The sequence below is a fragment of the Cydia pomonella genome, chromosome 19, assembly GCF_033807575.1.
Source record: "Cydia pomonella isolate Wapato2018A chromosome 19, ilCydPomo1, whole genome shotgun sequence".
NCBI classification, from domain to species: domain Eukaryota; kingdom Metazoa; phylum Arthropoda; class Insecta; order Lepidoptera; family Tortricidae; genus Cydia; species Cydia pomonella.
This window is the reverse complement of record NC_084721.1, coordinates 13,811,039-13,836,935: the sequence shown is the minus strand read 5'-3', so window position 1 is coordinate 13,836,935 and position 25,897 is coordinate 13,811,039. Positions and strand designations below refer to the sequence as shown.

General features: G+C 38.7%; 1 protein-coding gene and 1 non-coding gene across 2 annotated transcripts; both read right to left on the bottom strand.

Moving 5' to 3' along the window:
• Positions 1-176: 176 nt before the first annotated feature.
• On the bottom strand, positions 177-25,897 carry LOC133528152 (uncharacterized). The gene is made up of 8 exons (XM_061865400.1): positions 25,748-25,897; positions 11,792-11,815; positions 10,521-10,726; positions 8,111-8,240; positions 7,729-7,893; positions 5,953-6,131; positions 2,074-2,180; positions 177-1,241 (listed from the first exon to the last, which is right to left on the bottom strand). The coding sequence occupies exons 1-8, from the start codon at positions 25,791-25,793 to the stop codon at positions 1,133-1,135; spliced, it is 966 nt and encodes a 321-aa protein (XP_061721384.1). The 5' UTR covers positions 25,794-25,897; the 3' UTR covers positions 177-1,132.
• On the bottom strand, positions 2,307-2,378 carry Trnaa-ggc (transfer RNA alanine (anticodon GGC)). The gene has a single exon. It is a non-coding gene; the product is annotated as a tRNA-Ala (tRNA).

Genomic DNA, 25,897 nt, shown 5'->3' with positions numbered 1-25,897 from the left:
CCGCGGCTCCGCCCGCGTTTAATACGGTCTGTGTCAGTAAGCGGCTAATTCACCCCTAATTTCTCTCCCTTTTCCCTGGAGGCGGAACTTGAAGTAAAGTTAACAGATGAATACGCTAGAGGACTGTAGTCCAGATAAAACATTTTACAATCAGGTACCACTAAATAAAACTATACTAAAATCAATATCCTTTAATATGTTTTTTCGCCCACATTCGAATTTTTGACGTGATTTAAACGACATAGAGTAGTATATGTATATCGGACAAAGACGATACGGTACAACTTTTGTATTTTTACAATCTTGACTGTACCTATCCAAATCATGTCCATGGCAAATATCATCCAAATCGGTCCTCCGGTCAAATCAATCTAAGCACGAAAAAAGTAAGAAATATACACATAGAAATCTATTCTTCCTAACAAACTTTCGAATTTAGGTCTAATATTAGTTAGAACTAAGATAAGAGGAAAGGAGAATAGATAAATAACTGGTTTCCGATCAGATACTGACTATTAATAATCCTCTTAAAGAAAACGATGAAATTAAATGATTACCAGCAAAACCATGATGGCACCACCTTAAGTCGTTCCAATCAACGTAAAGGTTCATCACTTTAATCAGATTATAGAATCGTACCTCTTTGATTACAATTCGAATAATACAACACCGACCAAGAGCACGCTGAGCCATTCTCAGTGCAGGGTTCCGTAGTTACCCGTCCATTTCAATAGGCTGTCTCGAACGGGGACTATTATGGGTTTTTTTTTTTTAAAGAATCGAAAGAAGCCGTAGTGTCATAGATAGTCGATTAACTATAGGTATAATGGCATTTTTTTCTTGAGTGTGATTAATGATTAAAGTTGATTAGCTAAGACGAAATACGTAATCATTTAAAGTATGTATTAAATAAAATACCTAATAAGGTCAAGGTGAGAAGACCGGCATATAAAATTTGCAGAAAAGACTCGTATTTGTAATACGACGTCGCCCAGACATAGTTAAAGAGGAAGAACTTCGCTCCTGCTCTACTGACCTTCTGTATTAGTACGGGCTTCCCTTAAAGACGGTCTTCACCACATTGACCTTTAAAGTTTGTAATTTAGGCACTATTCGTATAACTATCCCGTAGTTATCCACTGAAGAGCTTCTTGACTTCGTCGGCTACTTGGTTCGCGTACCGGTAGCCACTGAACATGAGCCGGTCCAGCGCCGGCGCAGGCTGCACCGAGTCGCCAGTCCTGAAATTGGTACATGTGTGCTATTCAGATTTCACCACTTGTTAACAATCATATTAACTCCAGATAAGCTATAGGCGTTTCAAAATTGAAGCGCTAAAATTGTACTAATTGTACAGTTGCTCTTTAGTAGCGCCTAGGCAAGCGAGAAATTTGCTCGTGATAACGAGCTCCCGCATACCGAAAGAAAAAGAGGCAAGAAACATAATCAGAACAGATGATGATGGTGATGGATAAGAGATCAGTAAAAATTAGTAACATTTTCTAAAATACAGGCGCAGCTATGCTACGAGGTGCTACGGCGTAATCCGTAGCAAGTAAATCCCGTATGATGAGAAAATTGCGTGACCCTCGCATGCAAGAGGAGCGAAAGCGAAGATTAAAAAAATGATTTTAAAATGATACTGATTTGACATTAACAGTAATCAATGACAGATATTAAAAGTTCGAATTATGTTTGAATGATACTCGATGTATGTTAGATTTTAAAAATATTATTATGTATAGATCGTGTCAGGAAAAAACACGTTTTGGAAACTCAAAAACCCATACAAAATTAGACGTAATAGAGAATTAGTCACGCTATCGATTAAATTTACACTAGGGGTATAGTTTATCAAGACACGCCAGCGCTAGCTGGCAGCTCGCGCGAATAGAACGCTTGTCTATTCCCGCCAGTGCTGGATATTCTGAGGAATGGCGCCAGCGTTACTAGCTTCGTCTAAAACCACCGACACATAACGGCTCCACCTTGTAGTGGAGCGCTGTCAGCATTCGATCGTGCCTACGATACTATTTATATGTATTATTAGTATAAAATGAAAATAATAGTTACCTGCATTTAATCGTCCAAGGTTTGTCGACGTAGTAGATGTGCAGTGACACGATTCCGTACGACGACACCCACTCGTACAGGCACGGAGGGGCGAACGGGATCGTGAGCTAAGAAAATAAATAAATGTTTATATATATATATTTTTTTTATCATGGAACGTATGTACCACATTACAATCTGTATATTTTGTATACAGATGTCAATCTCAATGAAAAATCAACGATGGTCAACTCTGGCCAACGTGGGACTCGAACCCACATCTTTGGATTGCCGGTCCAACGCGTTACAAATTGCGCTACCTGACCATCCGTCATTCACCGATGATAGATGTGGGTTCGAGTCCCACGTTGGCTAGACCAAATAATAAAACGTGATGTGCTGTTTGTACTGACGTGGACATCGTAGAAAAAAATGTCATCTGTTTCTTTATAAGTACCTACTTCTAAAGAAACAGATGATTTTTTTTCTGAAACTACCTAGTTTCATACAAACTATCGCCTATAATCTATAAAAACTGGCAAACTAGGAAAAGTGCCATCCTGCGAGACAGGCATAGTCTAGTGCAGGTGTCAATTTGCAAAGGTGGGCAATTTCTGTAACTTGATACAACATTTAGCAGTGTTTAACTAGAATAAGTTTACTTAACCTTGTTTTAATTATAAGTTTCACTGTATTAATAAACTATTTTGTTTTTATTTTTTTTAAACTTCACGTTAGAACAAATCATTGAGGAGCAGTTGAGGAGTCTACCCCTTATGAAATTAAACAATGATTTGTTTGATATATTATATTACGTTAGGTTTTAATTTATGCAACTTTCTTATCAGTTTTTGAAGTATCTTGGTACTTATAGCTTGTGTAGTGAAAAAAAATTTTTTTTCCTAATTTAGCTATTTTGAGAAGTATTTTCATTCATGAAAACGAATACAAATATTTACCCAAATAGTAAACATTTTACGAATATTTCATTCTGTGTTGAACACTTCATCCTTTCATTAAAGTATCCAAAGCGGAATTGCACCTGAGTAAGCATTTGGCAATTTTGCGAGGTGACCAATTATTATTGGTCTTACGTGGTTGCAATAAAGTTTACCAATAGTTAAAATTCGTCAAAAGTCTATAATATAAGACGACTAAAGTTGTGACTTACACCATTTTAAAGGGACGATTTTTTTGTTTAATCTCCATCTTGCCAAGGGTGTTCCTTTAATTTGCCATTTGTAAAGTTTTGTCGTTCGTTTGCCTTGTGTCCTTGGGTTTGACGTGTCCCTAATTAACGTTCTTTAATGCTGTGTCCTAAGCAGCTATTATTTGATTGTAGAGGTAATTAACGAAAATGTTATCTACTAATATTTGTAGAATTGTAGAAGTTAAATCTAGATGATTAAATATAATTAGTTTAATGTTTTTGATTTGTTTTGACTTAAGGAACTCTATGGTTATAGTTTTATATGATAATGTAAAGATCTCAGGCAATTGCATCCTGAATTCCAAAACAGATGTGCGTGAATCGCGGCGCTACTTCGCGGAGTGAACATAAGTATCGTGACGTTGATGTACGACTTCGCGATGGCGGTTAAGCATCAGCTGATCGAGTTGAACTGTGGGTTATCAACGCGACTTAGCTGTTTTTCCATTTTATTTTGTTGTAAACCGTAAAATATATAGTTAGTAATGTGAAGTCTTGCAAGTTCGTGCTTCGCGCCTCCTTGGACACGGCCCGAAAAACCGACAAAAAACGGCGAACAAGGCGCGAACGCGTGAACAATCTGCGAAATCGACGCCACACTCGCGTTCGCGGCTTCGCGCCGTGATTCGCGCATAAGCGTGGAGGGCCCTTTACTAGCTTCTGCGACTTCATCTGCTTGGAACAATGATGATGATTCATAAAAACTATCCTATGTTCTTCCTCTGAATTTCATCTAAATCGGTCCAGCGAATTAAGCGTGAAGATATGAAAAGAAGAGTTTAACTGATAGGCCTATTCGAACGTGCATTGATATCAAACCAATATTATAAGGATATTAGAATCATATCAGTTAGCTATCATTGACGCGTTCATTTCGCTCAGACTTGTGTCCGACGAGCGAGACGCCCGCGTGTATGTCAGCTACCTCCCTCCTCTTTGCATTGGTTTCCTCATCACTGAGGGTCGTGGCCACTTCTAGGGAACAGCTTCTCTTTGACAATTTGCCGCCACCTATTTCTGTCTGTCGCCGCAATGAAAATGTTGGGCACCGTGGAGCGTCACATCAAGGGCTGAGCGAATTTGGTCTGTCCACCTCACTGATATGATTCAATAACATTCTAATATCGGTTTATTTGTCAGTGCACGTTCGAATTGGCCTGAGAGGTATTATTGCATTTATAATATTAATATTAATAGGGGATTCTAGCCTCAGAACCTCCAGAAAACAGAATTTCAATTCCCGGCTTTCCATATTCAGGTTAGTTTGGCGCAAGTGTATGGGAACATTCCTATCCCTAATGTTTATGCAGGAGGGCTTTGCCTAGCTTTGACTCGGATTATGCCGAAGGCATACTTGCGGTGTTGCCATTCGAGCGCAGAGTTCACTTTTTGGGTAAACCAGTGTATTATGAGATTTCGTAATGTATCTAAATAATTCCAACGAATATTATAAATGCGAGAAAGTCTGCCTGTCTGTCTGTTACCTATTTACGCTTAAACCGTTGAACAGTTTGAGTTAACATGAATAAATGAATATCATCTTTTGAATATGATTAATATTCAAAAGATAATATTCTGATATGATATGCATTAATTTTAATGTAAATAATGTATGTACTTAAATATATATTTTTTTATCAATACTAACATAATAATTAATCATCATCATCGTACCACACAGACGAACTTGCGGGCAGGAGCTAGTAATTTATTATCAGAGAGCGCTCTATGTGTCATCAATCATCACGCAGACGTGTCTATAGATGGTTGTTGGTGTGTCAGTTCTTCAAAATCTGTCAACTATCCTCTGTTTGTCTGTGTAGATTTCGTGGCCATCTATATGAATTAATTAAGAATCACATGGAGCCTGGCCAAGATAGCAATCGTGCATAGACAGAAAAACGCCATGTACGAAAAGTCACGTGAGTAATTCCATACATTATTTAAGTTTTGATTGGCGTTTTCTATCAACGATTGCCACCTGACTAGGCCCCCAGGCCTTCCGATCTACATAAATTAAAACGAGTACGTATGACTATATTACTGGTCCGAGTTGTCAATAGGTACGCCGAACTCGGCAAGTGGCTGGAATGTTCTCAGAATAGTTTCCGCACAATCTAGCGCTCAGTGGACGATAAAGGATCATTTTTCTTCACGATCTTAGAGTAGATCTTGATTGCTGACTAGACCTACGCTAAAATAAATGATAACAGGGGTTCTCAATCTGTTTAGTGATTTCATTTTGAACGATGATATGCGTGACGCGTGCCACGTCTCTGAGACACGCACACGTTTGAGTAGGTACCAAAATTTCAAAGCTTGGTGTAGATCGCAGTGTTATCTATCTATGAGCGAGATTGACATTATATCATGTTGTGTCGACACACTGAGGTAAAAACCTACCTTTCTTGGCGCGCGATGTTGGAACCAGTGGCAATACTCCTGATGTCATAGTTCCAAAATTTCGAAGGCACTACCTACTACACCATTAGTCTTGGCATTTGAGTCTCATCTCCCTGCCATGAAATAGGATGTTCATACCTCAGCACCCTGCCTCGCGCCGGGCAGGAGCTCGAACCAATCCCGGTATTTCTGGCGTCCCACTCGGCCGAATATCTGGAAGCTGGTGCCGATCAGCTCGCCCTGACTTACAAGCCTCATGTCCTCTCAGGTATATTACTCTAACATACCTCAGCACCCTGCCTCGCGCCGGGCGGGCGCTCGAACCAATCCCGGTACTTCTGGCGTCCCACTCGGCCGAATATCTGAAACCCGGTGCCGATCAAATCGCCCTGGCTTACTAGCGCGAACCAGGGTAGAGTGTCTTCACATTTCATTTCGGGCGTCATGTTGTAGTAGTAGTGCGTACCTGGGGGAGAAAATGTTATTGTGAACTTTTGAGTTTCTTGCAGTGGCGTGGTTAGGAGTAGGCAAAGCCCACGGCCTCGCACTTGAAGGGGCCTCGCGGGAGCCAACCTTGGCAAATACACATTGAAAGAAAAGAGCCTTGCAGACGACCCTTCGCACACGTCTAGATTCTAGATTAGTTCACGTTACGCCACTGGTGTTTTATTCAAAGCTTCAATCTTGAAATCTAGGAATAATTTGCATAAGAAAAATAGCCATGTTGGCCAATGTTAAAAAAAGTGTTGACATCTGAGTCCAGGTTAGGTTCTTAGTATTCTTTGTGGCTCACAGGATAATTTTTTGTGAGCTAAACATCTACACGGATGGAGCATGGCTTGAACACGTTACGGAGCGTTTTGGTCTTCAATAAAAGTGGGCACTAATAGCTCAGCTCAGCAGGTCTCAATCTATAAATATGTTAAAACGTTATTTTACGTAGGTATTGAGTTGTTATTCTATTAAATTAATGCACGACTGCACGTAAATGCGGGTGCAATTTTCATAAAAGCAATACTCGACTCGCTGACTTCAACGTACGTACCTACGCGGATTAGTTACATAGCAATGTTTATTGTATGAAATAAAAATACGACATGTACATTTGATTTCTTTCCATCAATTTCTAGTTGTTCTATTAATTCAGGTTGTATACTGCATATTGAATTGTTCCCAAGAGTTTTTGTTCCATTCGATTGAACTCGCTTGCCAGGGGCTCATTCCTGCTGAGTAATTGAATTTGTTTGTTAGCTTATCGTTAGCTCGGAGGCTGTCGTCCATCAACTGGGTAATGACTGCCTGAAGCGTCCGCACTCCACAAACTATAGGTACTACTAGTAGGTAGTAATAGTTGTACAATAAATACAAGTCCCTAGCACCAGTTTTCTTCTAAGTACATTTTAATTTTGTCCAATTATTTGCGCCTGCGTCTCTATGGCTCAAATGCATCAATTATACTAATAGAAATAGCATAAACACATTTTTAAATTAGTTTTGTTTAATTATAAACACAGTCTCAAGTAGGCTGGGTTTTAGGCCTATAATAAACTATGTTATACTTTAAAAATATAAATGATGTGTTTAAAGTTCAATTGCTATTTAACTGATGTTACGTCACTGCCCTCTGACCAACACTGCTGAAGAAAACCAGACAGGAATCTGTCATCTTTTCAGTTTTTTTGGTGCTAGTTTTCTTATCTAGTTTATCCACCGTTGAGTACCTTTACCGACCCACCATGTTTATACCTTTTGGTCGGTTTTCATACTGGTGTGGCGACCGTGCGCAAGGGGGCCAGTACTATAGACATCTATAGCGTTATCTTGCTCACGTACAAAAAAGGTTTTGCAATTGTCAAAGGTTCCTAGATGGCGGCATCATAAGTTTTACCTGTCTCGAATTTTATTGTTCTATGAGTTCTGGCTTAAAGAGCATCCAGGCCAAAACAAGAAATAAGAATTTGACATTAATCTCAGGATCGACAGACATTACCTATACTGGCGCCATTTGTAAAATAGTTCAACCGGCCAACCCCATTACCGCCTTCAAGACATTGGATACTGACCCATGTTAGGAATGCAGTTCTGTTTCTTGAAAGCTGTGCTGTTGAGCTCGGCTTCAGTGCTGGGGATCCTCATCAGTCTTCCGTCCAGTCCTGTCACCCACACGCCGCCATCTTGGAGAGTCGCTCCGTTTTCCACTTGTGGACCTGCCCCGGCTTTTAGGGACTCTGAAAGTAGTTAAATACATGAGTGCCTGTTTTGACTTATCCGACTTTCATCATCATAGGTAATATTAATTTAACGAATTTGAAGTTATGATTTGTGGAAGTGCCGTAGAGGTAATGGCAGTTAACTAGTGTGGCATTTTCTTTTCGACACTTCACTAGTTTTTTCCCAGGCTACAGAGGAGACCAGGTCGTCTATTGGAAGATAGGTTACTAGTACCTTCAGAGACGAAGTACTGCGTGAGGGTCCAGTAGTCTCTTGAAGGCTCTCCCTCCAGAGCGGGTGCTCGCCACTTTACTAGCTTCTTCTCAGGCTTCATTGCCAGAGACTCGTACTCGTCCACTGGCAACTGGAACGGCACATAGTCATTTTTTATATTTGGGGACAATATTATTCCTCTGGAGTCGTAAGCGTTAATAAGCTACGGTAACCCCTTGATATATCTCAAAGACCTGACATAAAAAAAACTTAAGTACATAATTATTTCCAAACCAAAGTGGTTCGAAAAGTGGATTATAATTTTAAGTTCCTAATTTTAGAGTGTTAAGCAACTAATACATTGCTAACAGCATGGGCACCGAAGGTCTTACCTACGTTATTCGTTTATTAGCAGATAAGTTTGTTTTCCCTAAAACATGCTAAGTATGTATTCAACTAGCAAGTAGGTTCGTGACATTTCGTTCGCTTCAATCATCCCGATACCTACATTATGCGTATTGATTTTATTTGATATGGAGTTTGCGAGTAAACGATTATCATCTTGGCACAGGCTATACTAGCGATATCTGTATATCCATCATTGTAATAATTTTGGATCGATATTTTAGAATCGAGATCGAATTGCAATTCTTTGTAAAATAAAATCATGTAAATAACAAATAATCTAATCTTGGGTACTATTCTCCTAGAATTCAACCTACTCTCGCATTATCTAATTTACAGAATGAGCCCTGACGCGAGGATCCGTCTGTGTAGGACTGAACTGATGTCATTACGTTCGCGTTCTTGCCCTTGGTGAAATACAGTCCTATCTAAATGTAATGCTAGCAATATCTCTCCGCATATAAGAAGGTCTTAGGTTCTGTTGTAATTTGAGCCATAATTTTATCATTTGGGAACAAACTGAATTGAAATAAATAAAAGATGAAATTAAATAAATTTACAGTAAATTAATCTATAATATTAATAAATCTTAAAATAAATTTTATGCGTTATGGTGCCCAAAAGGCAGGCAGCGTTATCTTTGGAGGGACAGGCTTATTCTTTGGCCGAGGTAGGCGGCCAGAAGATATGTTATTGGTTCTTACTCGAGTCGAAATTGTGTTTCAGTTAAAACGTGTAAATACTGTCAAATAGGTTTTCAATTAGGTGAAACTATCTACTTGTGGATCGGCGTGCCGCGTTATCATTAAAATAAATTTTAAACGTTATGCATTATATCTGTTTTTATCGTTAATTGGATAATAATTTGATTACCATAGTTTTACACCTGTAGGTTAGTGGTTAGAAAGGCTTAGAAACCAGAGATAGTGGGTTTGAACCCGGGGTGTATACGTACCATAGGTAATCACTGAATTTTGTAATGTCAGTCGGTAATAATAGAGATTATTTTTCTCACCCGGTCCTGGCGGCCCTTCAGTGAGTCTCCGTCCAGCGAAACTCGTACACCATGTAGGCTTTTATCTATACCTTCTTTATAATGATTATACACTCACATACATGAAGTGCGCGGTGTAGCGCTGGTGGCCTAGCGGTAAGAGCGTGCGACTTGCAATCCAGAGGTCGCGGGTTCAAACCCCGGCTCGTACCAATGAGTTTTTCGGAACTTATGTACGAAATATCATTTGATATTTACCAGTCGCTTTTCGGTGAAGGAAAACATCGTGAGGAAACCGGACTAATCCCAACAAGGCCAGTTTATCCTCTGGGTTGGAAGGTCTGATGGCAGTCGCTTTCGTAAAAACTAGTGCCTACGCCAAATCTTGGGATTAGTTGTCAAGCGGACCCCAGGCTCCCATGAGCCGTGGCAAATGCCGGGACAACGCGAGGAAGAAGAAGACTCACATACATGAAGTCACATATATATCTATAGCCCAGAAACGAAGCTCCCAGCATCAAACCGCAGGCAAACAGCTCGGCCTTGAGGACAGTATATCATTAGCTCCAACAACGGTCCTCGAGACTAGTCGAGACCCTTTAATTGGGCTTTTGTCCTACGAAACTCGTACGATGTAAGCTTTAATCTATACCTTTCTATCATAATCACAGAAATCTATAACCCAGCAATGAAGCCCCTAGCGTCAAACAGCGGGCAAACAGTCCGGCCTTGAGGACAGTACACCCTCAGTTCTGGCAGCGGTCCGGGTAAGCAGTGCCTCTCTTCCAACTCGTACCTACCTATTGAGCCGTTATCTATATATGACTTCTTCTTATCACATTCGCAGATATCAGTAATCCAGCAACGAACCCTCCACCATCAAACAGCGGGCAAACAGTCCGGCCTTGAGGACGGTACATGCTCGGTTCTGGCAGTGGTCCTGATAGACAGCGCCCCTCCAGCCTTCAAAACTCGAACCTATCAATACCAAGTACATCTTCATCTATGACTTCTTAATCCTATGATACTTACAGATATCTGTAACCCAGAAACGAACCCCCCAGCGTCAAACATCGGGCAAACAGCCCGGCCTTGTGGACAGTACATCCTCAGTTCCGGTAGCGGTCCAGGTGGCCGTTCAGTGCGTCTCCAGCCTTCGTTCTCCGCGTCCTTGCTGGTACGAGGGATCTTGAAGAAGTACTCCATGTCGGCCAGCGCGTCTGACCAGCCGAATTTGACTGTGGATTTTTTATCAGCGCTAAGCAAGTAAGTAAAGTTTATAATTGAAACACAGCAGTGGCAGCAAGGTTCGATTTTTATCGCTTGTCACTATGCCCGTCACTTTCGCACTTACATACTTGTTAGAACGTGACAGACATGGTGACAAATGATAAAGAGCCGACCATCTTAGTCCTACAGGTTATATACAGAGGGCCTACCGCGAATCACGTTCGACGTGTTGCCTCTTTGTGGCACTTGTAAATTCGTACGTAAGTGTGACAGGGAGGCAACACGTCGAACGTGGTTCGCGGTAGGGCTTCAGGGCGGCTACCGGGAAATCGTAATTCGTCAATAGCGGGCATTTTTCTCTGTCACTCTAATTACGTCTTAGTGAGAGTAAAAGAGAAAGATCCCCGCAATTTGCGAATTTCGTTTTTCGCGGTAGGCCCCCAGGTACAATCTGACAGTGGATTGGTTTAATGCTCAGTGATCTGCCATAATGGTGTACAAATATTTATCCTCAAAAATAACTTAATGGGTGAATTGCATAAAAAAAAACATAATTAAGCGTAGTTAAGTCTTAGGTTAATTGGGTCGATTGTGTTACGAAAACTATCCATGTAAATTGTATGGTATTATTGGTATTGTAATTAACTCAATACTTATACTAGTTTATGGCATACGGTGATACACTTTCATGCGTGTAACTTTTTTTATACTACGTCGGTGGCAAACAAGCATGCGGCCCGCCTGATGGTAAGCAGTCTCCGTAGCCTATGTACGACTGCAACTCTAGAGTATATATGTAGCTCATGCGCGTTACCGACCCTAACACTTTGCACCCTCGTTGAGCTCTAAATAGAAACCGCTTAACTGTCGTAAACATAAAAATCAATTAACTTAAGACTAATAAACTACGTCTTTATGCAATTCACCCAGTCAGTGAAGATGACTTGATTATCAGCTTAACAATAGAATGCAGAATGTTAAACGAGTGTTTAGCGTGCGAATCCTGGCTTATAAAAATGTGTAAGTAATGCAATGTATGTTATGTTTGGAGGATTTTGATACACCACACTTACCACGAAGACCATCGTATTCAATACCTGTAACAAAAATGCAATTATAAACATTAAAACAAAAATGTTTTTAAAATGTTTACTACCTATATTAAGTTGAAAGATTATTAAGTATTGTTTTAAAAATATATTATTCAGGGTTGGCAAATACATGCGGAACATGATGTCTGACAAATATCCACCACTAACAGCAGGCAAATGTGAGCCTTATCATCGCAATTTTCAGCATGTTTGCGCACATTTTTGGCGTTATCTTAGTAAATTTGTGTCGGATGGTCGGTTTTTACGAACATGTCATTTTAGATAGCCCCACAGAAATAAGTCAGGAGCTGCAAAATTTGGGGAATTTGGGTACCAATCACTGTCACTCTGTTTCTCGAAATTAATCGAGCAAACAACACAAACATTTGAGAAAAATATGCTTGCTGAGAGAGGTAGACATTTGGCAGAAATTATCTTCGGTATACAATTTCCAACCCTGAATAATATATTTATGAAAAAATATGTAATAAATTTTGCACTTAATATAATTAAAACGTACCTACTAAACGTAAGTATTCACTCTTATTTGCCCACCCTGTAGTGGCAGCATGGTTCCATTTTTATCACTTGTCTCTATGCCTGTCACTTTCGCACTTCCATACTTGTTAGAACGTGACAGACATGGTGACAAATGATAAAAAGCCGACCATCTTAGCCCTACTGACTTAGAAAATTACGAGATTTCGTATTTAATAAGAAAAATGTTCTTACGATATTATTAATTTCTCAGTAGAGGTATATGACCTTGTCCAATTTTCCTCACATTTGCATTTATTACACTGTAAAACTGCCACAAAAAATAATTCATTACATCTACTCTGTGGACGCATTTTTTGCTTTGAATATAGCTTTAATTGCGCAAATGGAGTGCACTTCATAACAAAGTACGCTCTAGAGCTTTCGGCTTTCGCGAGCCAAGAAGCGGAATTTCTGCATCATTTCCAGATGCAGTCATTATGTGCCTACTGAAATAATTTGATAAGTACCTATACTTAAAAGATATTTAATAGTAGGTAACATATACAACAGTAAGACAATACATATACATACACTACTTAGTTAACCTAGAATATATTATGCTGAAGCGGTCAACATCAAAATTAATATGTTAAAATTTAATTAGTGGAAACCGTTTACTCCCGAAATGGAATTTCATAAATACCGCTATTTCGCTAGGATCGCAAAGCTATTCTTCCCTCTTAACACAGGGCGACGTGTCTCGCCCGCGAGATTCACCCGAGAGAAAGACGAGGAGTATATCTCGCAGGCCAGGGGGCCTACCGCGAAAACCGAATTTCGCAAATTGCGGGGATCTTTCTCTTTTACTCTCACTAAGACGTAATTAGAGTGACAGAGAAAAATGCCCGCAATTGACAAACTTCGATTTTCGCGGTTGTAGCCCAGATACTGTAGTGTGACTGTAGGCGAACATTCAATACTTTGTTTTATTACGAATAGGTAGTATGGTGCTCGTATTTACGAGCCTTGAGAAGGGTAACCAGTGAACCGATTGATTTCTTTTGTCCCTTTTTGTCGAACTAACGGTCCATTGCGCAATGATTGTGTTTACCTGCCTGATTAGTATCGATTGCTTTATTTCCGATTGCCAATAACAGATGTACAGTGGTCGTCAAATATATATTTACATTTTCCTCCCTTTCCTAAGCTCGTCTCTTAGCCTAGTCCGTAGTGACTTTTCTTCGAAGCGGAAGGTCCCGGGTTCGAATCCGGTAAGGGCATTTGTTTGTGTATTTATCACAGATGTTAGTCGACGACCGGTCTGGCCTAGTGGGTAGTGACACTGTCCACGAAGCAGGAGGTCCGGGTTCGAATCTTAGAGCGCATTTATTTGTTCTGTGGGGCTAGGTCGATCGGTGTAAAATTGTCCAATATATTTTTTTTCCGATTTTCCGCCTTATTACACAGGAGTAAGGTGCTATAAAGTATAAACGGACAATTGTGTTTAAAGTTTCTTATGTTACTTCTATTCCGAATTACGATAGCTCTTTCGATCTTAATAATTAATAAGAGAAAAAAAAACCCGAAATATCCGTACATGTTTCGTTCCTTCCATTCTGTTACCGCCATACAAAGTCTTTTTTATACCACGTCGGTGGCAAACAAGCATACGGCCCGCCTGATGGTAAGCGGCCACGGTAGCGGCGTAGCCTATTAAAAATGGCAATGGAACGAAAACATATTTTTGGGATACTAGAGCTCACAATTCTGAATAAAAAATAGCATAAAAATTTCAAATAAAAAATATTGTAGTGTATTTTAAATAAACCGGTCCGTTCACACTTTTTTGTACTTTACTGCTGTGTAATAAGGCAGAAAATAAAATCATCCCAACTGTTTCATCAATGACCAATTTCAATTTCCATTTATTCAATGGCCGACTGATTATTAGCGCAAATAAGACTTATAAAATATGGTTATTATTATTCACTACAATGTCATTCTCCAATGACCAATGTTTAATTTCATCAATGACCAATGTTTAATTTCATCAATGACCAACGTTTAATTTCATCAATGACCAATATTTAATTTCATCAATGACCAATGTTTAATGTTTAATTTTATGCGCGAATGTATAATATTTTCAGTTAATTGAGCGCTAAATATCATGGAAATTGTTTTCAATACACAGAGATTATGATTGGAAGGCTCACTCACTTATAGGGTACCTAAGTAGCTATATGAATACCTAAATTCGTTTAAAATACCACGGTTGCAATTTATGTGACATATTATACCTAACTTTCTGCTCTTTGCTCTATTTGGTCATTATTGATACGATAAGCGTCATGTCATGTCACAATTTATTACTCTATAGAATAAAATCAGCTTCCAGAATTTCCGTATAAAAAATTCTAGGTTGTTACATGATATAATGACGCTTATCGACATACACACAGGGACTGAAAAGGTACCCTTAAAAGCGGTTTTGACCGGTCTTTTTAAAGGGTACCCGACCGTTAAACTAGCATTTCGGTACCGATATCAACGCTTTGGGTATCCAAATAAGCTTCCGACCAAACGGTACCGTTAAATAAAAGTACCTTTAAAACCATTTTGAAACGGTACCCGACCGTTGAAATAGCATTACGGAAGCGGTATCAATACTTTAGGTATCCAAACAAGCTTCCGTTCAAACGGTACCCTTAGACTTTAAAACAATTTTGAAAGGGTACCCGACCGTTAAAATAGCATTCCGGAAGCGATATCAATACTTTGGGTATCCAAACAAGCTTCCGTCCAAACGTTACCCTTAAGTACAAGTATCTTGCCACGCGATCGGATACCCCAATACAAACCGGTCACTCAATTTGAATGATCGTCCGCCATCTTGGATTTGGGCATTTAAGCTCAGATTCAGATGTAAATCGATATCTGAGGATCCCAGAGGACCTTTATTATGATTCTGAGGTCAAATTTTTAGAAAACGCACGCCATTTTTGATTTCGGCATTTAAGCTCAGATTGAGATGAAAATCGATATCTGAGGATCCCAGAGGACCTTTATTATGATTCCGAGGTCAAATTTTTAGAAAACGCACGCAATTTTTGATTTCGGCATTTAAGCTCAGATTGAGATGAAAATCGATATCTGAGGATCCCAGAGGACCTTTATTATGATTCTGAGGTCAAATTTTTAGAAAACGCACGCCATTTTAAATTTCGGCTTTTAAGCTCAGATTGAGATGAAAATCGATATCTGAGGATCCCAGAGGACCTTTATTATGATTCCGAGGTCAATTTTTTAGAAAACGCACGCCATTTTTGATTTCGGCATTTAAGCTCAGATTGAGATGAAAATCGATATCTGAGGATCCCAGAGGACCTTTATTATGATTCTGAGGTCAAATTTTTAGAAAACGCACGCCATTTTTGTTTTCGGCATTTAAGCTCAGATTGAGATGAAAATCGATATCTGAGGATTCCAGAGGACCTTTATTATGATTCTGAGGTCAAATTTTTAGAAAACGCACGCCATTTTTGTTTTCGGCATTTAAGCTCAGATTGAGATGAAAATCGATATCTGAGGATCCCAGAGGACCTTTATTATGATTCCGAGGTCAAATTTTTAGAAAACGCACGCAATTTTTGATTTTGGCATTTAAGCTCAGATTGAGATGAAAATCGATATCTGAGGATCCCAGAGGACCTTTATTATGATTCTGAGGTCAAATTTTTAGAAAACGCACGCCATTTTTGATTTCGGCATTTAAGCTCAGATTGAGATGAAAATCGATATCTGAGGATCCCAGAGGACCTTTATTATGATTCTGAGGTCAAATTTTTAGAAAACGCACGCCATTTTTGATTTCGGCATTTAAGTTCAGATTGAGATGAAAATCGATATCTGAGGATCCCAGAGGACCTTTATAATGATTCCGAGGTCAAATTTTTAGAAAACGCACGCCATTTTGAATTTCGGCATTTAAGCTAAGATTGAGATGAAAATCGATATCTGAGGATCCCAGAGGACCTTTATAATGATTCCGAGGTCAAATTTTTAGAAAACGCACGCCATTTTAAATTTCGGCATTTAAGCTCAGATTGAGATGAAAATTGATATCTGAGGATCCCAGAGGACCTTTATTATGATTCTGTGGTCAAATTTTTAGAAAACGCACGCCATTTTTGATTTCGGCATTTAAGTTCAGATTGAGATGAAAATCGATATCTGAGGATCCCAGAGGACCTTTATTATGATTCTGAGGTCAAATTTTTAGAAAATGCACGCCATTTTTGTTTTCGGCATTTAAGCTCAGATTGAGATGAAAATCGATATCTGAGGATCTCAGAGGACCTTTATTATGATTCCGAGGTCAAATTTTTAGAAAACGCACGCCATTTTAAATTTCGGCATTTAAGCTCAGATTGAGATGAAAATCGATATCTGAGGATCCCAGAGGACCTTTATTATGATTGCGAGGTCAAATTTTTAGAAAACGCACGCCATTTTAAATTTCGCCATTTAAGCTCGGATTGAGATGAAAATCGATATCTGAGGATCCCAGAGGACCTTTATTATGATTCTGAGGTCAAATTTTTAGAAAACGTACGCCATTTTTGTTTTCGGCATTTAAGCTCAGATTGAGATGAAAATCGATATCTGAGGATCCCAGTGGACCTTTATTATGATTCCGAGGTCAAATTTTAAGAAAACGCACGCCATTTTTGTTTTCGGCATTTAAGCTCAGATTGAGATGAAAATCGATATCTGAGGATCCCAGAGGACCTTTATTATGATTCCGAGGTCAAATTTTTAGAAAACGCACGCCATTTTTGATTTCGGCATTTAAGCTCAGATTGAGATGAAAATCGATATCTGAGGATCCCAGAGGACCTTTATTATGATTCCGAGGTCAAATTTTTAGAAAAAGCACGCCATTTTTGATTTCGGCATTTAAGCTCAGATTGAGATGAAAATCGATATCTGAGGATCCCAGAGGACCTTTATTATGATTCCGAGGTCAAATTTTTAGAAAACGCACGCCATTTTAAATTTCGGCATTTAAGCTCAGATTGAGATGAAAATCGATATCTGAGGATCCCAGAGGACCTTTATAATGATTCTGAGGTCAAATTTTTAGAAAACGCACGCCAGTTTTGATTTCGGCATTTAAGCTCAGATTGAGATGAAAATCGATATCTGAGGATCCCAGAGGACCTTTATTATGATTCTGAGGTCAAATTTTTAGAAAACGCACGCCATTTTTGTTTTCGGCATTTAAGCTCAGATTGAGATGAAAATCGATATCTGAGGATCCCAGAGGACCTTTATTATGATTCCGAGGTCAAATTTTTAGAAAACGCACGCCATTTTAAATTTCGGCATTTAAGCTCAGATTGAGATGAAAATCGATATCTGAGGATCCCAGAGGACCTTTATAATGATTCTGAGGTCAAATTTTTAGAAAACGCACGCCAGTTTTGATTTCGGCATTTAAGCTCAGATTGAGATGAAAATCGATATCTGAGGATCCCAGAGGACCTTTATTATGATTCTGAGGTCAAATTTTTAGAAAACGCACGCCATTTTTGTTTTCGGCATTTAAGCTCAGATTGAGATGAAAATCGATATCTGAGGATCCCAGAGGACCTTTATTATGATTCCGAGGTCAAATTTTTAGAAAACGCACGCCATTTTTGATTTCGGCATTTAAGCTCAGATTGAGATGAAAATCGATATCTGAGGATCCCAGAGGACCTTTATTATGATTCCGAGGTCAAATTTTTAGAAAACGCACGCCATTTTTGATTTCGGCATTCAAGCTCAGATTGAGATGAAAATTGATATCTGAGGATCCCAGAGGACCTTTATTATGATTCCGAGGTCAAATTTTTAGAAAACGCACGCCATTTTAAATTTCGGCATTTAAGCTCAGATTGAGATGAAAATCGATATCTGAGGATCCCAGAGGACCTTTATAATGATTCTGAGGTCAAATTTTTAGAAAACGCACGCCAGTTTTGATTTCGGCATTTAAGCTCAGATTGAGATGAAAATCGATATCTGAGGATCCCAGAGGACCTTTATTATGATTCTGAGGTCAAATTTTTAGAAAACGCACGCCATTTTAAATTTTGGCATTTAAGCTCAGATTGAGATGAAAATCGATATCTGAGGATCCCAGAGGACCTTTATTATGATTCCGAGGTCAAATTTTTAGAAAACGCACGCCATTTTTGATTTCGGCATTTAAGCTCAGATTGAGATGAAAATCGATATCTGAGGATCCCAGAGGACCTTTATTATGATTCCGAGGTCAAATTTTTAGAAAACGCACGCCTTTTTTGTTTTCGGCATTTAAGCTCAGATTGAGATGAAAATCGATATCTGAGGATCCCAGAGGACCTTTATAATGATTCCGAGGTCAAATTTTTAGAAAACGCACGCCATTTTAAATTTCGGCATTTAAGCTCAGATTGAGATGAAAATCGATATCTGAGGATCCCAAAGGACCTTTATTATGATTCTGAGGTCAAATTTTTAGAAAACGCACGCCATTTTTGATTTCGGCATTTAAGTTCAGATTGAGATGAAAATCGATATCTGAGGATCCCAGAGGACCTTTATTATGATTCTGAGGTCAAATTTTTAGAAAACGCACGCCATTTTTGTTTTCGGCATTTAAGCTCAGATTGAGATGAAAATCGATATCTGAGGATCCCAGAGGACCTTTATTATGATTCCGAGGTCAAATTTTTAGAAAACGCACGCCATTTTAAATTTCGGCATTTAAACTCAGATTGAGATGAAAATCGATATCTGAGGATCCCAGAGGACCTTTATTATGATTGCGAGGTCAAATTTTTAGAAAACGCACGCCATTTTAAATTTCGGCATTTAAGCTCAGATTGAGATGAAAATCGATATCTGAGGATCCCAGAGGACCTTTATTATGATTCTGAGGTCAAATTTTTAGAAAACGCACGCCAGTTTTGATTTCGGCATTTAAGCTCAGATTGAGATGAAAATCGATATCTGAGGATCCCAGAGGACCTATTTTATGAATATAACATAACTTACTTTTACTTTTCACTTTATCTAAATCCACGAATTCCAGGGTGAATGTCTTGCACTCGCGTTTCAACTCTGGCCTTGTCGGTGTCAGTCTTACTCATGGGGCGACACTTAGAAATGTAGTTAACATTAGTTAAGATGGAGGCGATTTATATTAATTGAATCGAGACATCTCTAACTTTTGCTTAAAGTCCACTTCCGATTATGCAAACTACGCCACCAGATGTCACTATAAAATTGATACAATTTAAATATGGAAGTCGGACGTAAGGAATACAATCTCCATGTACCTACCAAAAAATGACCGTCCGTCCGTCTCTAGTTAGGTGACAAAACGGCGCACGGTGGGCTGAAAATCGGCCTTCATAGAAATAGAAACCGAAGTCTTAAATTTGAACTTTTTTTATTGGAATAGCTTTTGTTGGGTTTTATTATGTCCCAAAATTAATCTATCGTAAGTAGCGTCTAAGAATATATTATTGAAAAATAAAAAATAAAAACTACATTAAAATATATCTTAAACAAAACTACATAAAGATAAAAAGGAAAAAGATTCAAAACTAAAACTACAACTAAAGTTATAAGTAAAAAATTGGCTCCAGCTCGGTGCCTTGTGGCAAGGTGCCTAGAAGGCTGGACAGCAATAATGCCAATGCGTTGTGCGAGGTAAGAGCCAGCCCTCTTGTCACCCGTTGCCTACACGAGGCGCTTCGAAAGCTCTTTAAAAATGTTGTGAGCGCCAGGTCCCCACGGGCCAAGGGTTTCCACCCCAAAAGGCTCAAACATATAGCTCAAATCTTAGCTAATTTGGTTGGAAAAATAATTAGTTATATTTTTTTTTTCAAAATCTTTGTATGGCGCGTATCAGAAAAATCGAGTTTTCTCCGAAAATAAAATTTAACCGTAATATCCTGACAGATGATTTTAAAACCAATTATTCTTGATTTTTCCACATAATTAGAATTTTCCTACGGGGTGCACTTTGTTTTAAATCGTTTTTTTTTAATACGGTTATATTCGTTATTTTGACTACAAAAAATGAATTTGAGTTTGATCGAACCAATAACTTACGCGTAGTGAATGATGGATGTAATGGTTTTATTTTCAATTTTCTACTTGTAACTCTTGTGTGTTTATTATTTATCTACTTAATTAAAACAATGAGCAAAAGTTATTTCAGCATGAAAAAATAAGTTTTTTTATTTTTTATTAAATAAGTGCATACGGTAGAAAAGTTCGCGTTATGTCAAAATATCCTTAATAATTGGTACAAGGTCGGTACATCTGCAAGGATATTACGGTATACATTAAATTTTTGAAAAAAAAAAACCGTTTTACTCGTACGCTCCATACATTTGGTTAAAACAAAAATTCACTACGCGTAGATTATTGGTTCGATAAAACTCAACTTAATTTTTTGTAGTCAAAGTAACAAGTATAACCGTATTACAATAAAAAAATACAAAAAAAAATTAAAAATTACATCGATTTAAAAAAAAAGTGCACCCCGTAGGAAAATTCTAATTATATGGAAAAATCAAGAATAATTGGTTTTAAAATCATCTGTCAGGATATTACGGTTAAATTTTATTTTCGGAGAAAACTCGATTTTTCTGATACGCGCCATACAAAGATTTTGAAAAAAAAAATATAATTAATTATTTTTCCAACCAAATTAGCTAAGATTAATTTTTGGACATAATAAAACCCAACAAAAGCTATTCCAATAAAAAAAATTCAAAATTAATACTTCGGTTTCTATTTCTATGAAGGCCGATTTTCAGCCCACAGTGCGGCCGCCATCTTGGATTTCAAAATGGTCATCATTTTCGAAATCTGCACTCCCTAAAACCTATGAAACGATATTCATGACGACTTTTATGACAGTGCACGGCCGCCATCTTGGATTCCAAAATGGTCATCATTTTCGAAATCTGCACTCCCTAAAACCTATAAAACGATATCCATGACGACTTTTATGACAGAATGCACGGCCGCCATCTTGGATTCCAAAATGGTCATCATTTTCGAAATCTGCACTCCCTAAAACCTATAAAACGATATCCATGACGACTTTTATGACAGAGTGCACGGCCGCCATCTTGGATTGCAAAATGGTCATCATTTTCGAAATCTGCACTCCCTAAAACCTATAAAACGATATCCATGACGACTTTTATGACAGAGTGCACGGCCGCCATCTTGGATTCCAAAATGGTCATCATTTTCGAAATCTGCACTCCCTAAAACCTATAAAACGATATCCATGACGACTTTTATGACAGAATGCACGGCCGCCATCTTGGATTCCAAAATGGTCATCAATTTCGAAATCTGCACTCCCTAAAACCTATAAAACGATATCCATGACGACTTTTATGACAGATTGCACGGCCGCCATCTTGGATTGCAAAATGGTCATCATTTTCGAAATCTGCACTCCCTAAAACCTATAAAATGATATCCATGACGACTTTTATGACAGAGTGCACGGCCGCCATCTTGGATTCCAAAATGGTCATCATTTTCGAAATCTGCACTCCCTAAAACCTATAAAACGACATCCATGACGACTTTTATGACAGAATGCACGGCCGCCATCTTGGATTCCAAAATGGTCATCATTTTCGAAATCTGCACTCCCTAAAACCTATAAAACGATATCCATGACGACTTTTATGACAGATTGCACGGCCGCCATCTTGGATTGCAAAATGGTCATCATTTTCGAAATCTGCACTCCCTAAAACCTATAAAACGATATCCATGACGACTTTTATGACAGAGTGCACGGCCGCCATCTTGGATTCCAAAATGGTCATCATTTTCGAAATCTGCACTCCCTAAAACCTATAAAATGATATCCATGACGACTTTTATGACAGAGTGCACGGCCGCCATCTTGGATTCCAAAATGGTCATCATTTTCGAAATTTGCACTCCCTAAAACCTATAAAACGATATCCATGACGACTTTTATGACAGAATGCACGGCCGCCATCTTGGATTCCTAAATGGTCATCATTTTCGAAATCTGCACTCCCTAAAACCTATAAAACGATATCCATGACGACTTTTATGACAGAGTGCACGGCCGCCATCTTGGATTCCAAAATGGTGATCAATTTCGAAATCTGCACTCTCTAAAACCTATAAAACGATATCCATGACGACTTTTATGACAGAGTGCACGGCCGCCATCTTGGATTCCAAAATGGTCATCATTTTCGAAATCTGCACTCCCTAAAACTTATAAAACGATATCCATGACGACTTTTATGACAGAATGCACGGCCGCCATCTTGGATTCCAAAATGGTCATCATTTTCGAAATCTGCACTCCCTAAAACTTATAAAACGATATCCATGACGACTTTTATGACAGAATGCACGGCCGCCATCTTGGATTCCAAAATGGTCATCATTTTCGAAATTTGCACTCCCTAAAACCTATAAAACGATATCCATGACGACTTTTATGACAGAATGCACGGCCGCCATCTTGGATTCCAAAATGGTCATCAATTTCGAAATCTGCATTCCCTAATACCTATAAAACGATATCCATGACGAATTTAATGACATAGTGCACGGCCGCCATCTTGGATTCCAAAATGGTCACCATTTTCGAAGTCTGCACTCCCTAAAACTTACAAAACGATATCCATGACGACTTTTATGACGAGTGCACAGCCGCCATCTTGGATTCCAAAGTAGAAGTCTACTTGAAACGGTACCGTACGGTACCCTTTCAACTGTAGCGGTACCGTTTGAAAAATGTACCTATTACATTTTATTTATTCGGGTACCGTTACAGTTGTATAGCTTTTCAATTGATACCCTTAGTTTAGGTATCGGTCTTGTGCGATTTTATTCGGGTACCGTTAGCTTTGGATACCTATTCAATTGATACCCTTTGTGTAGGTATCGGTCGTTTGCGATTTTATTCGGGTACCGTTACAGTTCTATAGCTTTTCAATTGATACCCTTAGTTTAGGTATCGGTCTTGTGCGATTTTATTCGGGTACCGTTAGCTTTGGATACCTATTCAATTGATACCCTTATCTTAGGTATCGGTCTTTTGCGATTTTATTCGGGTACCCTTAGCTTTGGATACCTATTCAATTGATACCTTTATTTTAGGTTACCGGTCTTTTGCGGTTTTTCAGTCCCTGCATACACATACATGTATATGTATGTCTATAGGTATGGAAGGTGGAGATAAGAAATGAAATCTCCATGTACCAAAAAGTGTCATCAAAAAACCTTAAATAGGTGGCGCTACAATACCTAGAATACTTGAACAAAAAAATCAAATCATAGACAGCGCACTTCACTCTGTCAATAACGCCTAGGTTCTTAGCTACTCTAGCGCTACTCTGGAGAGATTTGGAACTATTATTTATAGTTGACAGCTGGACACTTTTGCAACAGTTCTACCATGAGAGATTTCACTCCTTTGAATTCCACACTCCATATCTATAGGTATTTCACATTTGACAGGAATAATTATGGCTTAACACACATACAGTTTATTTTAATCTCTATGGTGACTTAAATCTATCAGTTAAGTGCTCCACAGACTTGCAATAAATCGCACGCAGTTTTCGATCCGTTGCCGACTAATTAGGCGCAACTAATTCAATCGCTCTATATAGTTTTTGTACATTGTACCTACAGTCAGCATCAAAAGTTGCGGGTCAAATAACGCTTCAAGTATCTACCATTCTATAAAGGTGCGACCACACCGCAGCTTAAAAAACGGTCACGATACGGAATCGCAGTGACGCGTCGTATGCGTAGGTATCGTTGTTTTTGACGCATGTCCCCTGCTCCCCACACCGCTGCTTAAAAAACGGCGACGGTACGGAATCGCAGTGACGTGCTTCACGCGAATCTTTTTTGTTCGCAAATCTTTGCGTCTTTTACGTCACCGGTGTGGTGTCTGCCATAAGATCTCCGTGTAATATTTTTTGCGATTTTTACGCAGATCAATTTACGGTGCGTCAGCGTATTTTAAGCAGCGGTGTTGGGAGCATGCGTCAAAAACGGTACGCATACGACGCGTCACTGCGATTCCGTACCTATCGTGACCGTTTTTTAAGCTGCGGTGTGGTCGCACCTTAACAGCTTAACAAAAACTGATGTCCTTACCTTAATATAGAACAACTGAGACTGTAAAAGATATACTTTGGAACATGAATTTTAGAAATTTATCTATATTTGGAACAGTTACCTGAGATACGTTTGGCGCGTTTTTTCATCCGCTACTATTGATGCTGACTGTACAAACCGTGAGTTCTCAGCTCGGGGCGAACTACATACATATAAATATAACAGGGGATTTTTTGCGAAATAATGGCGTACAAGACTGTATTGTAAGGTTTTCTTTGTAGTTCGCCCTGACAGCTATATTCGGTACAAAAGTATATCATTCATCATCCATTGTGAGGATGAGGAGTCAGGTGTAGCTGGCTCGATTACATCGTTAATGTATTTTAACAAAAGACTGTTGCGGGCTATACCGATAATCTTATTTTGTCCGGAAAAATCTGGTTTTCATGGCGCATACCTAGGAGATTTTTATGTACGTTACATCGAAGTTTTGAAGGGTTTGAAACATTTAATCGTTGCAACTGTGAGGAAATATCAACAATTCGTTTTTCGTGACACTTGCAGAACCTGCAACGAAGGTTCTACCAGGTGAGACGATGAGCGAGATACATATTACATTTTTAGAATTCGTTCCTTAAAATTGTTGAAAATCTAATAGATAAAAAGGGTTAGCATGGTCCCGTTTGACTCCGTTTATATTGACCAACCGCTTACTAGAACGTAATTACTGTGCGAGAGTTTTCATATACAATTCCTTGTAACTAAGTCGCTTATAGTGACAAATTGCTTACTATGACCCATTTATCCTATTTTTATGAAATTATAATCAGTTGTACCATCGCAGTCCCCACATTTTTCCATGCGAAGATGCTTGGTGCGTGATTGGCGTATAAGTTGTTTTAGTGTTGATTAGTGACAAGTTGATACTTAATGGATACAAAATTAATAAAAGTCATCTCTCATGAAGGAATTTTAGATTAATTTAGAAAAGTTCACATAAATAAGAAGTTGATGAACTAGTACGTTTTATATGACATCCGCTAAGTATGACGTATTTGTCACTTGACGGAAAGACGAGAACGAATTAAGCATACTATAAAATGTATATGATCAAAGAGTAAAGTATATAGGAATATATGACCCAGAAGCGTATAGGACCGGAAAGGAAAAATATTTTAGGCGACCAAAAAGACGATATACCTATTTTGGATTACAAGTGACATTATATTTTCAGTTTGGTTTGATAAATACGAGTAAACTTACCACGAACCAACGACACCGTCGCCAATACGGCTAGTAACGTTCTCATTTTCGATTCGATTTACTGATTTTTATTACTTGATTGTTCGATCGAATAATTGAAATATCCGTACAGACCGTCCCGTTGCGCGAGAGTGGACGGACTGACGCGCG

What these genes read in the sequence shown, in the direction of transcription:
- LOC133528152 (XM_061865400.1), bottom strand. Translation starts at nt 25,793, where the DNA reads ATGAGAACGTTACTAGCCGTATTGGCGACGGTGTCGTTGGTTCGTG. An exon ending in GAACTGCATTCCTAACATGG is followed by an intron (nt 6,132 to 7,728) that starts GTCAGTATCCAA and finishes TTTCTCCCCCAG; the next exon opens with GTACGCACTACTACTACAAC. An exon ending in GCGCGAGGCAGGGTGCTGAG is followed by an intron (nt 2,181 to 5,952) that starts GTATGTTAGAGT and finishes TTATTTTCTTAG; the next exon opens with CTCACGATCCCGTTCGCCCC.